General features: G+C 49.7%; 1 protein-coding gene across 1 annotated transcript; it reads left to right on the top strand.

Annotated features, from left to right (window-relative positions):
• The first annotated feature begins 6,538 nt into the window (after positions 1–6,538).
• On the top strand, positions 6,539–10,630 carry FADD (Fas associated via death domain). Its single transcript, XM_069740037.1, has 2 exons — positions 6,539–7,026; positions 10,172–10,630. Exons 1-2 carry the CDS (start codon positions 6,750–6,752, stop codon positions 10,453–10,455), a joined length of 561 nt encoding a protein of 186 aa, XP_069596138.1. The 5' UTR covers positions 6,539–6,749; the 3' UTR covers positions 10,456–10,630.
• Positions 10,631–15,225: the final 4,595 nt, after the last annotated feature.

Here is a 15,225-nt window from a genome sequence, read left to right on the forward strand (position 1 = left end):
TTCCTATCCTCTGTCTGTTCAGTAAGTCGGGCCTCACTGTGCTAAATCTATTTCATCTCTGTGTTTGTAATTTTCATCTTTACTCACAGTCATTATATGTGGGGGGCTGCCTTTTCCTTTGGGGAATTTCTCTGAGGCAAGGTAGGCTTTATTTTTCTATCTCTAGGGCTAGCTAGTTTCTTAGGCTGTGTCGAGTTGCATAGGGAGCGTTAGGAGCAATCCACGGCTATTTCTAGTGTGTGTGATAGGATTAGGGATTGCGGTCAGCAGAGTTCCCACGTCTCAGAGCTCGTCCTATATTATTAGTAACTATCAGGTCATTCCGTGTGCTCTTACCCACTAGGTCCATTATTGTCCTTACCACCAGGTCATAACAGTCAGGTAACAACAGCAATCCTAATTTCTCCAAACAACATTATGGGGCCTGGCCACAGCCTCTGTGGAGTGTCACTAACAAGTCTGCAAACTGTACAACCATCAATGCAATCACCAGTGCTGAGGAACCTCCAAGACTTGCAACGGAGAACATTTCAATTTTATTTCTTGCTGTCTCCCTGCTGGGCCGTTACCCTAAGGCTAGGTTCACATTGCGTTAGTGGGTGTCCGCTAACGGACTCCGTTACATGCGCAATTGTCGCAATTAACGCTATGTAACGGGTCCGTTAGCGCACCCATTGACCGCAATGTGCTAACGCATCGCTAACGTATGCCATTTTTGGCATGCGCTAGCGATGTCCCGTTAGTTGCTGACGGACCTCGAACGCTGCTTGCAGCGTTCGAGGTCCGTTCCTTGCTAGCGCAGATTGGGCATCTGCGCTAGTGGGATCGCCAAACGCGATCCCTTTTGGGACATTGCGTTAGCGCAATACGTTAGCGTATTCGCTTAACGGATTGCCCTAACGCAATGTGAACCTAGCCTTAGAGCCCTCGACTTGTCTTCTAGGTCACTTTACTCTCTCCAGTTTTCATCATCTTTTTCTAGCACGCCTCACTCTGCCCCACTCCGGCACCATCTGCCCCTGCTGTCAGGCATTGCCATTCTAACTCCATGGGCATTCGCTGACAGGAAGGTGCCCATGATATCATCGCTGGGCAGAATGCTCTCCGTGCAGCTTAGTCTCAGTCTGCCAGGGACAGTCATTGAGCTCAGTGTCCGCCAGTTATTTCACGGACTGCCTCAGGGCCAGATATCAAGATGGCGTTCATATGGGTGAACCTGGAACCTGCCAGGCAGAGTGACTTGTGCCAAGTCTTGTGTGACAGTCTCCTGGACATCGGTCAGACCATTAATGGGTTTCCAGCTTCAGAAAACCTTGTCTGCCAGTTGTAGTTTGTTATAAAAAAAAAGAAAACTGCCCCTTATTCACCCTTCCCAGGTCCAGCCCTGAGTCTCCACCAGGGCTTTCAGTGTCTGTTGTTGTCTGAGCTCACTGATTGTCTGCAGCGCTGTAGACAAGAGCAGACACCGGAACAGCGGTGGACACCTAACGCCGAGATAGGGAGGACATTTTTATTATTTGTTATAGTTTTTTTTTTTTCGGGAGACCGAGGGTTTTTTTAAACTGGAAAACATCTTTAACTCCTAAATTGCTGCTGCATTTGTAGGACCCAGCGCTACTCATAGGAAAGCACAAAATACCCTGCTAGGAGTTAGCAGATAAAACATAGACAAGTGCACTGAACATAAGTCCATGTGAAGGCTGGAAGCACATTAATCTCACTGGTCAGCAACTACTTCTGACAGCGCTAAAGCCTGGAAATAAAATACAAAGGCAAATAGAAACACAGTGCAAAATCATAGGGGCAACTTTCACAGCATAAGTGGCATGCGGGTGACTAGAGCCCACCTTCACCCTCTGGCAGACATTGCCTATAGTTCCAGCGGCCTGTCTTTTTGCTTGACTTGTCTTTTGCTCACTGACTCTGCATTATCTGCTGTCCAAGCATATCAGGTATCCAGAGATAAGGAAGAGGGGAGGGAACACGACGTACCATACTACAGGGGGCGGCAGAAAGGACGTTCAGCATTTGGTCAGTATTTTACATCAGTATTTGTAAGCTAAAACCAGGAGTGGGCGAATAATGCAGAAGTGGTGACTTGTTCCTCTCCTGATTCTGGCTTATAAATACTGATGTAAAATACTGACTAAATACTGAACATGTGAACATGGCCCAAAGAATATGGTCATGTGACTGCAAATCAGGAGAGTTTATTTTATTATTCTCTTTTCAATTTTTTTTTTATTAATGAGCAAAATCTTTAAGTAAAACAGTCCCCTGCATTTATCTTCTCCACCACCAGATGGCAGCTCTGTCTTGCTTTTTGCCTCTGTCACCTCCAGTCTCTATAGATTCATGTGAAATTGGTTCCCGACTGATCAGATAAATAAATAAACCAAAATGTGACTCCGATTTCTTTACTTTTCTTTGAAGATACAGCAAAGTGACCGAGATCAGCAGCAATGACTCCGCGGTTCCACGCAAGCGGAGCAGCCGGCCCATTCTGCGCCCGTCACATCGTGGCAAAGAACAGACATTAACTGTGTCTTATATCGACTTTTCCACATTTTTAGAAAACCTGTTGTGATCTGGATGTACAGGACGATCACCCGTCGGCACCGATCACCAAACACTGGCGGACACAGACGGGAGAGGCTCCTTTCCAAGAACAATATCTGTGTCGTTTGCAGATCAATATCTCATCATACCATGGAATAAATGGCGCTATAATAATAAATACCCCAGACATACTGTATGTCCCACATATTATAAATCTATCAGCTCCTCTAACTCCACTTACAAGAACACTACTTCCAATATGACAGCCCTAAACTAAGACCCCCCAAGCACCACAGCAAAGACCACCGAGGATGAATCTACCCGATGTCGCTGACGAGGAGGATCGACCCTGACATTCAACGTCATTCACTGTACATAAAGTCTAATAACAACGACCAAGTAACCGGTATAATACATGGCATTAATGGTGCTGTATAAATATATATATATACTGTATATATATATATGCCATAATATTGACACTTTTTTTGTTCAGATCTGATGTGCCTATCATGAGGAATCTAGTTTAATAGCCATATGCAAATCAGCCTGGAGGTGCACTGGAGGCGGGGCAATGCACCTGGACTACTTTTTCTCATTTCTGTCATTTCTCAATATTGCTGTACACGCTTTCTCCCAGCAGTGCAAGATGACATCCAATTTTTTATATACATGTGGGTCCCAGAAGTAAGACCCTCTCATCTGTCAGCCTGTGCATAAGCCATAAATATTAGAGGTGGGATACCCCTGAGGGCGACCTTACACATTAGATTAACAATGGCCGAGAATGAGAATCCTGGGAAACTGGATTTTGTGTTTGTTATTTTCTATTTTTGCTTCATTATTATTTTGTTTCTTTTTTTGTTTACATTTATTCAAATCAAAATACATCAATACAAGGAAGGAGAAATCCGAGACGACGAAAGTCAACGATCAATTGTTACTTCTGGAATCTGAATGTTTTCGAAAAGATACAAAGAAAAAAAAAAAGTAAAAGAGTAAGTGTAACAAAAAATGGAGAAGATGGTGCAACAATTGTATCGGTGTGAATTGGGGGGAGTTCCTGGTTAGGGCTGGACACTTTGGTACTTTTGGACTGTGTATATATACTGTGTATGCTGTCAGGAGGGGCTGGGAGGAGGAGAGGAGCAGGACAGGGAGGAGGAGAGGAGCAGGACAGGGAGGAGGAGAGGAGCAGGACAGGGAGGAGGAGAGGAGCAGGACAGGGAGGAGGAGAGGGGCAGGACAGGGAGGAGGAGAGGAGCAGGACAGGGAGGAGGAGAGGAGCAGGACAGGGAGGAGGAGAGGAGCAGGACAGGGAGGAGGAGTGGAGCAGGACAGGGAGGAGGAGAGGAGCAGGACAGGGAGGAGGAGAGGAGAAGGGCAGGGAGGAGGAGAGGAGCAGGGCAGGGAGGAGGAAGAGGAGCAGGACAGGGAGGAGGAGAGGAGCAGGACAGGGAGGAGGAGAGGAGCAGGACAGGGAGGAGGAGAGGAGCAGGACAGGGAGGAGGAGAGGATCAGGACAGGGAGGAGGAGTGGAGCAGGACAGGGAGGAGGAGAGGAGCAGGACAGGGAGGAGGAGAGGAGCAGGACAGGGAGGAGGAGAGGAGCAGGACAGGGAGGAGGAGAGGAGCAGGACAGGGAGGAGGAGAGGAGCAGGACAGGGAGGAGGAGAGGAGCAGGACAGGGAGGAGGAGAGGAACAGGACAGGGAGGAGGAGAGGAGCAGGACAGGGAGGAGGAGAGGGGCATGACAGGGAGGAGGAGAGGAGCAGGACAGGGAGGAGAGGAGCAGGACAGGGGGGAGAGAGGAGCAGGACAGGGAGGAGGAGAGAAGCAGGACAGGGAGGAGGAGAGGATCAGGACAGGGAGGAGGAGAGGAGCAGGACAGGGAGGAGGGGAGGAGCAAGACAGGGAGGAGGAGAGGAGCAGGACAGGGAGGAGAGGAGCAGGACAGGGAGGAGGAGAGGAGCAGGACAGGGAGGAGGAGAGGAGCAGGACAGGGAGGAGGAGAGGGGCAGGACAGGGAGGAGGAGAGGAGCAGGACAGGGAGGAGAGGAGCAGGACAGGGGGGAGGAGAGGAGCAGGACAGGGAGGAGGAGAGAAGCAGGACAGGGAGGAGGAGAGGAGCAGGACAGGGAGGAGGAGAGGAGCAGGACAGGGAGGAGGAGAGGAGCAAGACAGGGAGGAGGAGAGGAGCAAGACAGGGAGGAGGAGAGGAGCAGGACAGGGAGGAGGAGAGGAGCAGGACAGGGAGGAGAGGGGCAGGACAGGGAGGAGAGGAGCAGGACAGGGAGGAGGAGAGGAGCACGACAGGAAGGAGAGGAGCAGGACAGGGAGGAGGAGAGGAGCAGGACAGGGAGGAGGAGAGGAGCAGGAGAGGGAGGAGGAGAGGAGCACGACAGGGAGGAGGAGAGGAGCAGGACAGGGAGGAGAGGGGCAGGACAGGGAGGAGAGGAGCAGGACAGGGAGGAGGAGAGGAGCACGACAGGAAGGAGAGGAGCAGGACAGGGAGGAGGAGAGGGGCAGGAGAGGGAGGAGGAGAGGAGCAGGAGAGGGAGGAGGAGAGGAGCACGACAGGGAGGAGGAGAGGAGCAGGACAGGGAGGAGGAGAGGGGCAGAACAGGGAGGAGAGGAGCAGGACAGGGAGGAGGAGAGGAGCAGGACAGGGAGGAGGAGAGGAACAGGACAGGGAGGAGGAGAGGAGCAGGACAGGGAGGAGGAGAGGGGCATGACAGGGAGGAGGAGAGGAGCAGGACAGGGAGGAGAGGAGCAGGACAGGGGGGAGAGAGGAGCAGGACAGGGAGGAGGAGAGAAGCAGGACAGGGAGGAGGAGAGGATCAGGACAGGGAGGAGGAGAGGAGCAGGACAGGGAGGAGGGGAGGAGCAAGATAGGGAGGAGGAGAGGAGCAGGACAGGGAGGAGAGGAGCAGGACAGGGAGGAGGAGAGGAGCAGGACAGGGAGGAGGAGAGGAGCAGGACAGGGAGGAGAGGAGCAGGACAGGGGGAGGAGAGGAGCAGGACAGGGAGGAGGAGAGGAGCAGGACAGGGAGGAGGAGAGGAGCAGGACATGGAGGAGGAGAGGAACAGGACAGGGAGGAGGAGAGGAGCAAGACAGGGAGGAGGAGAGGAGCAAGACAGGGAGGAGGAGAGGAGCAGGACAGGGAGGAGGAGAGGAGCAGGACAGGGAGGAGAGGGGCAGGACAGGGAGGAGAGGAGCAGGACAGGGAGGAGGAGAGGAGCACGACAGGAAGGAGAGGAGCAGGACAGGGAGGAGAGGAGCAGGACAGGGAGGAGGAGAGGAGCAGGAGAGGGAGGAGTAGAGGAGCACGACAGGGAGGAGGAGAGGAGCAGGACAGGGAGGAGAGGGGCAGGACAGGGAGGAGAGGAGCAGGACAGAGAGGAGGAGAGGAGCACGACAGGAAGGAGAGGAGCAGGACAGGGAGGAGGAGAGGGGCAGGAGAGGGAGGAGGAGAGGAGCAGGAGAGGGAGGAGGAGAGGAGCACGACAGGGAGGAGGAGAGGAGCAGGACAGGGAGGAGGAGAGGGGCAGAACAGGGAGGAGAGGAGCAGGACAGGGAGGAGGAGAGGAGCAGGACAGGGAGGAGGAGAGGAGCAGGACAGGGAGGAGGAGAGGAGCAGGACAGGGAGGAGGAGAAGGGCAGAACAGGGAGGAGGAGAGGAGCAGGACAGGGACGAGGAGAGGAGCAGGACAGGGAGGAGGCGAGGGGCAGAACAGGGAGGAGAGGAGCAGGACAGGGAGGAGGAGAGGAGCAGGACAGGGAGGAGGAGAGGAGCAGGACAGGGAGGAGGAGAAGGGCAGAACAGGGAGGAGGAGAGGAGCATGACAGGGACGAGGAGAGGAGCAAGACAGGGAGGAGGAGAGGGGCAGGACAGGGAGGAGGAGAGGAGCAGGACAGGGAGGAGGAGAGGGGCAGGACAGGGAGGAGGAGAGGAGCAGGAAATGCTCACATCTTACTTCTCTCTAACTTCCTGCTCTGACAAGTCGACACAACTTTACCAGGAAACCCAAAGTTTGCACCTCTCCGCCTTATACTCGTGGTGTCGATTCGGTACGTTGTTTCTCTCTACGGTTCCGCATTCATTTTCTGCGGCTGCGACGTTCCTATATTGGAACACTTAGGAAGCGACCTGCATTTCTGGAAAGCGAAAGTGAAAATCCTGAGCCAAAATGGACAATTTCCACACCCTGCTCTTAGAAATATCGCAGAAACTTGACGAAAGAGAACTGGAGAGTATGAAGTTTCTCTGCAATAAGAAAATAGTCAAGAAGAAAATGGAGATGATCAAAAGCCCCTTAGATCTGTTCAGACAACTGCAGGAGCTGACGGAAATCTCCGAGGACGATCTCACTTTTCTTATATCGTTGCTCAAAGCCATTAATAGACTTGACCTGGTCCAAAAAGTAGAACCCGGGCCACGATGCGAGGTGGAGACGAAGGAAAGAGGTAAATGTCCGTCTCCTAATTATTATTATTATTTATATAGCAGCATTGATTCCATGGTGCTGTACATGAGAAGGGGTTACATACAAGTTACAGATATCACTTACAGTAAACTAACAATGACAGACTGGTACAGAGGGGCAAGGACCCTGCCCTCGGGGGCTTACATTCTACAGGATGGTGGGGAAGGGGACAATAGGTTGAGGGTTGCAGGAACTCCGGTGTTGGTGAGGCGATAGCTCCGGTGTTGGTGAGGCGGTAGCTCCGGTGTTGGTGAGGCGGTATCTCCGGTGTTGGTGAGGCAGTAGCTCCGGTGTTGGTGAGGTGGTAGCTCCGGTGTTGGTGAGGCGGCAGCTCCGGTGTTGGTGAGGCGGTAGCTCCGGTGTTGGTAAGGCGGTAGCTTCGGGGGTGATGAGGAGGCAGCGGGGTCAGTGCAGGCTGTAGGCTTTCCTGAAGAGATGGGTTTCCAGGTTCCGTCTGAAGGATCCGAATGTGGGTGATAGTCGGACGTGTTGGGGCAAAGAATTCCAGGGGATGGGGGATATCGGGAGAAGTCTTGGAGGCGGTTGGGTGAGGAGCGGATAAGTGTGGAGGAGAAATGTAGATGTGTCACCTGCAGGGGAGGCGACCAGGGGTGAGGGGCGACAGGGGCAGTTAGGTAAAGGGATTGTCCCATATTAGACCTGTTAAGGCACAGGGGGGAGGGTAAAGGAAAAACCCTAGTATAGGTCAACAATGGTTCCCACTATAGAGAACTCAGCCCTGTCATGTAATACCAGGTATGCCCTGAAGTGGGCGCTATACTGGAAATGTGTCGCCAGAGCAAGTCTTACATTGGATGATGCCCAGTACAATGCCAAAGTACACAGCGCCATACAGTGTCCACATAACAGCTCATCTAATAATACTGCAATACGACGTCTCAGTAACAAGCGCTGCCATGTAATCAATATTACGTGCTGGTCACAAGCCTCGTGTGCCGTCCTGTCACCTGTAGTGCCCCTCAGGCTTATATACAAACTGACAACACCAGCAGATTACTGGTAACAAAGGCAGGCGGGGAGCAGCCTCCGAGGGAAACGTAGGGAATGAGCCTCACGGCAAAATGATCATCTGTCTCTATATCTACGGCATCTATCTGTATGGAAATATAAGCAGCGCTCCTATTCAATGTGGACAAAATAAAGGACTTTTTATTAGTCCATGTGGCGACATTTCGGCTCATTTTTCTTTTGCAACTTTTTCTGACGAAGGTTCTTTTATGGAAATGAAACCTCCCCACATGGACTAATAAAAAGTCCTTTATTTTTTCCACATTTAATAGGAGTGCTGAGTACTTTCCTATATAGATAAATTACATTACACCAAAAGGGTTTGTGAACAAAAAGTTGAGCAACTGCATTATAGTATTTTTCTGCCTTGCTATGTTTTTCTAGCTATCTGTAATTTATTTCTCTATCTATTATCTATCTATCATCTATTATCTATCATCTATTATCTATCATCTATACATTCCATAATTTCCCGTGGGATCAATAAAGTGTATCAAATGGTATTATCTATCTATTATCCATTATCGATCATCTATCTATTATCTATAATCTATTTATCTATTTATTATCTATCTATTATCTATCATCTATTATCTATCACCTATCTATCTATCATCTATCTATTATCTATCTATTAAGCATTATCTATCTATTATCCATCATAAATTATCTATTTATTATCTATCTATCTATAATCCATCTATCATGTATCTATTATCTATCTACCTATTATATATCATATATTATCTAGCCATCTATTATCTACTAGATGGTGACCCGATTCTAATGCATTGGGTATTCTAGAATATGTATGTACAGTATGTATGTATATAGCAGCCACATAGTATATAGCACAGGCCACGTAGTATATAGGAGCCATGTAGTATATAGCAGACACGCAGTATATAACACAGCCACGTAGTATGCAACACAGCCCACATAGTATATAACACAGCCCATGCAGTATATAACACAGCCCACGCAGTATTTAACACAGCCCACGTAATATATAGCACAGCCCACGCAGTATATAACACAGCCCACATAGTATATAACACAGCTCACGCAGTATAAAATACAGCCCACATAGTATATAACACAGCTCACGCAGTATATAACACAGCCCATGCAGTATATAACACAGCCCACTCAGTATTTAACACAGCCCACATAATATATAGCACAGCCCACGCAGTATATAACACAGCCCACATAGTATATAACACAGCCCACGCAGTATATAATACTGCCCACGTAGTATATAACACTTCCCACGTAGTATACAGCAGCCACACAGTATATAATACAGCCCACGCAGTATATAATACTGCCCACGTAGTATATAACACTTCCCACGTAGTATATAGCAGCCACACAGTATATAACACAGCCCACGCAGTATATAATACTGCCCACGTAGTATATAACACTTCCCACGTAGTATATAGCAGCCACACAGTATATAACACAGCCCACGTAGTGTATAGCAGTGTGGGCACCATATCCTTGTTAAAAAAAATAATTAAAATGAAAAATAGTTATATACTCACCCTCCGGCGTCCAGCGAGACCGCTAAGTCTTCTGGGTAATTTCGCAATGCATCTCTGGGAACGGAAGCTGGCGGCAGCTGCGCGCGCATCGGCGGACGACGGAAGGTGAGAATAGCAGGGTTTTTTTTTTTTTAATTATTTTTAACATTAGATCTTTTTACTGTTGATGCTGCATAGTCAGCATCAATAGTAAAAAAAAGTTGGTCACACAGGGTTAATAGCAGCGTTAACGGAGTGCGTTACACCGCGGTATAACGCGGTCCGTTAGCGCTGCCATTAACCCTGTGTCAGCGCTGACTGGAGGGGAGTATGGAGCGGGCGCCGGGCACTAACTGTATGGAAGTAGGGAGGAACTAATTCTCGGCCGGACTGTGCCCGTTGCTGATTGGTCGTGGCCTGGCAGCCGCGACCAATCAGCGACGTGGGATTTCCGTTACAGACAGACAGACGGAAGTACCCCTTAGACAATTACATATATAGATTTAGTATCTATCTACCATATATCTATCTGTTCAGTATGTTCATACATTTTCCTTTGTTGCACAGATCAGATTGACGAGGCCTTTGACATCATATGTGATAACGTGGCGAAGGATTGGAGGAGGCTGATCCGGACACTTGGGCTTTCAGAGGCGATGATAGAACAAGTCATTTATAATAACCCGTGCAATATGCGGGAACAACTGATGCAATGCCTGATCGAGTGGAGGAAAATGAAGAAAGATAGTGCCACTGTATCATCCCTGGTACAAGCCTTAGAAAAATGCAAACTGAGGCTGGTATCAGAGAGACTAATAGAAGCCATTAACCTCAATCATGGGACATCATAAAAATAGCAACAACTTCCAATTTGTGACAAGTTTAACTACTGACTATACTGACAAGAAACAGGTTGCATTATTATTTTTTTCCACCCTCTGCAGCCGTCACTATATATATTTAGCAGAGTGGTCACCGATTTCTGAGCATGCACCTATCATAAAGTAAATCATAAAAATAGTGAAATGTGATTTTGCCAATATATTATACATGTGTAAAATGAGAACCAGTACCTTAAATCTCTAAAAATACATCACATGCAGAATAGTAAACGAGATCCCAGAACAACCCAAAAATCACAGAGGTGCACACATTACTCTGCAGTCTCAACAACTGGATCAGTAATGTAATGTATGTACACAGTGACTGCACCAGCAGAATAGTGAGTGCAGCTCTGGGGTATAATACAGGATGTAACTCAGGATCAGTAATGTAATGTATGTACACAGTGACTGCACCAGCAGAATAGTGAGTGCAGCTCTGGGGTATAATACAGGAGGTAACTGAGGATCAGTAATGTATGTACACAGTGACTGCACCAGCAGAATAGTGAGTGCAGCTCTGGAGTATGATACAGGATGTAACTCAGGATCTTTAATGTAATGTATGTACACAGTGACTGCACCAGCAGAATAGTGAGTGCAGCTCTGGAGTATGATACAGGATGTAACTCAGGATCTTTAATTTAATGTATGTACACAGTGACTGCACCAGCAGAATAGTGAGTGCAGCTCTGGGGTATAATACAGGAGGTAACTCAGGATCAGTAATGCAATGTATGTACACAGTGACTGCACCAGCAGAATAGTGAGTGCAGCTCTGGAGTATAATACAGGATGTAACTCAGGATCAGTAATGCAATATATGTACACAGTGACTGCACCAGCAGAATAGTGAGTGCAGCTCTGGAGTATAATACAGGATGTAACTCAGGATCAGTAATGTTATGTATGTACACAGTGACTGCACCAGCAGAATAGTGAGTGCAGCTCTGGAGTATAATACAGGATGTAACTCAGGATCAGTAATGCAATATATGTACACAGTGACTGCACCAGCAGAATAGTGAGTGCAGCTCTGGGGTATAATACAGGAGGTAACTCAGGATCAGTAATGTATGTACACAGTGACTGCACCAGCAGAATAGTGAATGCAGCTCGGGGGTATAATACAGGACATAACTCAGGATCAGTAATGTAATGTATGTACACAGTGACTGCACCAGCAGAATAGTGAGTGCAGCTCTGGAGTATAATACAGGATCAGTAATGTAATGTAAGGTAATGTATAAGGTGTTGCCTTATACTACAGGGTCTGCCAATGGGGTTCTGCCTTATACTACAGCGTCTGCCTATGGGGTGCTGCATTATACTACAGAGTCTGCCTATGGGTGCTGCCTTGTGCTATAGAGTCTGCCCATGGGGGTGCATTATACAATATAGAGTAGGCCTATGGGGAGTGCATTATACTATATTTAGGACGATCTGGTGCATTATACTATATGGAGGCTATCTAGGGGGCCATCATACAGTGTGGTGATTACAGTGTTGGAGCCATCACACAGTTTTGGGGCTACTAAGGGGTCAGTATACTGTGTGGGTGGCACTATGCAGTGAGGGGGCATTATACTGTGTATAAGAGAGTATCATACTGTGTATAGGGGAGCTGTAAGGGGGGAGACTCGGGACATTATTCAATGTAAAGTGGGCACTTATTTTTATAGGGGAACTCAGGTTACTGTGACTATCAAAGGGGCACACAGGGCATTATTACTTTCTAGGGGTCAACATATGGGCACTGTTTTCTAGAGCACTTGCACCCGGCATTACTATATTATAGAGGGTTGCTTTAGAATTTAGAAGGCACAGAGAACCATACAGCAGGTGCAGTAAGGCTAGGGTCACATTGCGTTAGTGCAATCCGTTTAGCGCTAGCGCTAACAGATTGCGCTAACGCAATGTTTTTACGGGGCCGCGTTCCGGGGTCGCGGTAACGTCCCCGCTCTCGCAGATCCCCGATCTGCAAGAGCGGGGAACGGACCGCGGGCGCGCCTCGGACGCTGCAAGCAGCGTCCACGGCGCGCTACAAAACACCGGCGCGTCACTAGCGCGTGCCATTGCCGTGAATGGGCGCGCTAAAGGAACCGTTGCACGGCGTTAATTTCGCCGTGCAACGCTGTCCGTTAGCGCGTTCCCATTAACGCAATGGGAACCTAGCCTAATAGGGACACATACGGCAGCAGCGGCTCAATATTGGGGTATCAGGTGCAGTAATAGGGACACATAGGGCAGCAGCGGCTCAGTATTGGGGTATCAGGGGCAGTAATAGGGACACATACGGCAGCAGAGGCTCAGTATTGGGGTATCAGGGGCAGTAATAGGCACACATACGGCAGCAGTGGGTCAGTATTGGGGTATCAGGGGCAGTAATAGGGACACATACGGCAGCAGAGGCTCAGTATTGGGGTATCAGGGGCAGTAATAGGGACACATATGGCAGCAGCTGCTCAGTATTGGGGTATCAGGGTCAGTAATAGGGACACATACGGCAGCAGAGGCTCAGTATTGGGGTATCAGGGGCAGTAATAGGGACACATATGGCAGCAGCTGCTCAGTATTGGGGTATCAGGGTCAGTAATAGGGACACATACGGCAGCAGAGGCTCAGTATTGGGGTATCAGGGGCAGAAATAGGGACACATACGGCAGCAGAGGCTCAGTATTGGGGTATCAGGTGTAGTAATAGGGACACACGGCAGCAGCGGCTCAGTATTGGGGAATCAGGGGCAGTAATAGGGACACATACGGCAGCAGGGGCTCAGTATTGGGGTATCAGGGGCAGTAATAGGGACACATACGGCAGCAGCGGCTCAGTATTGGGGTATCAGGTGCAGTAATAGGGACACATACGGCAGCAGCGGCTCAGTATTGGGGTATCAGGGGCAGTAATAGGGACACATACGGCAGCAGTGGCTCAGTATTGGGGTATCAGGGGCAGTAATAGGGACACACGGCAGCAGCGGCTCAGTATTGGGGAATCAGGTGCAGTAATAGGGACACATACGGCAGCAGCGGCTCAGTATTGGGGTATCAGGGGCAGTAATAGGGACACATACGGCAGCAGTGGGTCAGTATTGGGGTATCAGGGGCAGTAATAGGGACACATGGCAGCAGCGGCTCAGTATTGGGGTATCAGGGGCAGTAATAGGGACACATACGGCAGCAGAGGCTCAGTATTGGGGTATCAGGGGCAGTAATAGGCACACATACGGCAGCAGTGGGTCAGTATTGGGGTATCAGGGGCAGTAATAGGGACACATACGGCAGCAGCGGCTCAGTATTGGGGTATCAGGGGCAGTAATAGGGACACATACGGCAGCAGAGGCTCAGTATTGGGGTATCAGGGGCAGTAATAGGGACACATATGGCAGCAGCTGCTCAGTATTGGGGTATCAGGGTCAGTAATAGGGACACATACGGCAGCAGAGGCTCAGTATTGGGGTATCAGGGGCAGAAATAGGGACACATACGGCAGCAGAGGCTCAGTATTGGGGTATCAGGTGTAGTAATAGGGACACACGGCAGCAGCGGCTCAGTATTGGGGAATCAGGGGCAGTAATAGGGACACATACGGCAGCAGGGGCTCAGTATTGGGGTATCAGGGGCAGTAATAGGGACACATACGGCAGCAGCGGCTCAGTATTGGGGTATCAGGTGCAGTAATAGGGACACATACGGCAGCAGCGGCTCAGTATTGGGGTATCAGGGGCAGTAATAGGGACACATACGGCAGCAGTGGCTCAGTATTGGGGTATCAGGGGCAGTAATAGGGACACACGGCAGCAGCGGCTCAGTATTGGGGAATCAGGTGCAGTAATAGGGACACATACGGCAGCAGCGGCTCAGTATTGGGGTATCAGGGGCAGTAATAGGGACACATACGGCAGCAGCGGCTCAGTATTGGGGTATCAGGGGCAGTAATAGGGACACATACGGCAGCAGCGGCTCAGTATTGGGGAATCAGGGGCAGTAATAGGGACACATACGGCAGCAGAGGCTCAGTATTGGGGTATCAGGGGCAGTAATAGGGACACATACGGCAGCAGCGGCTCAGTATTGGGGAATCAGGGGCAGTAATAGGGACACATACGGCAGCAGAGGCTCAGTATTGGGGTATCAGGGGCAGTAATAGGGACACATACGGCAGCAGCGGCTCAGTATTGGGGAATCAGGGGCAGTAATAGGGACACATACGGCATCAGGGGGTCAGTATTGGGGTATCAGGGGCAGTAATAGGGACACATACGGCAGCAGTGGCTCAGTATTGGGGTATCAGGTGCAGTAATAGGGACACATACGGCAGCAGCGGCTCAGTATTGGGGTATCAGGGGCAGTAATAGGGACACATACGGCAGCAGTGGCTCAGTATTGGGGTATCTGGGGCAGTAATAGGGACACACGGCAGCAGCGGCTCAGTATTGGGGAATCAGGTGCAGTAATAGGGACACATACGGCAGCAGCGGCTCAGTATTGGGGTATCAGGTGCAGTAATAGGGACACATACGGCAGCAGAGGCTCAGTATTGGGGTATCAGGGGCAGTAATAGGGACACATACGGCAGCAGCGGCTCAGTATTGGGGTATCAGGTGCAGTAATAGGGACACATACGGCAGCAGCGGCTCAGTATTGGGGTATCAGGTGCAGTAATAGGGTCACATACGGCAGGAGTGGCTCAGTATTGGGGTATCAGTTGCAGTAATAGGGACACATACGGCAGCAGCGG

This window comes from Ranitomeya imitator, chromosome 9, assembly GCF_032444005.1.
Source record: "Ranitomeya imitator isolate aRanImi1 chromosome 9, aRanImi1.pri, whole genome shotgun sequence".
Lineage (NCBI taxonomy): Eukaryota > Metazoa > Chordata > Amphibia > Anura > Dendrobatidae > Ranitomeya > Ranitomeya imitator.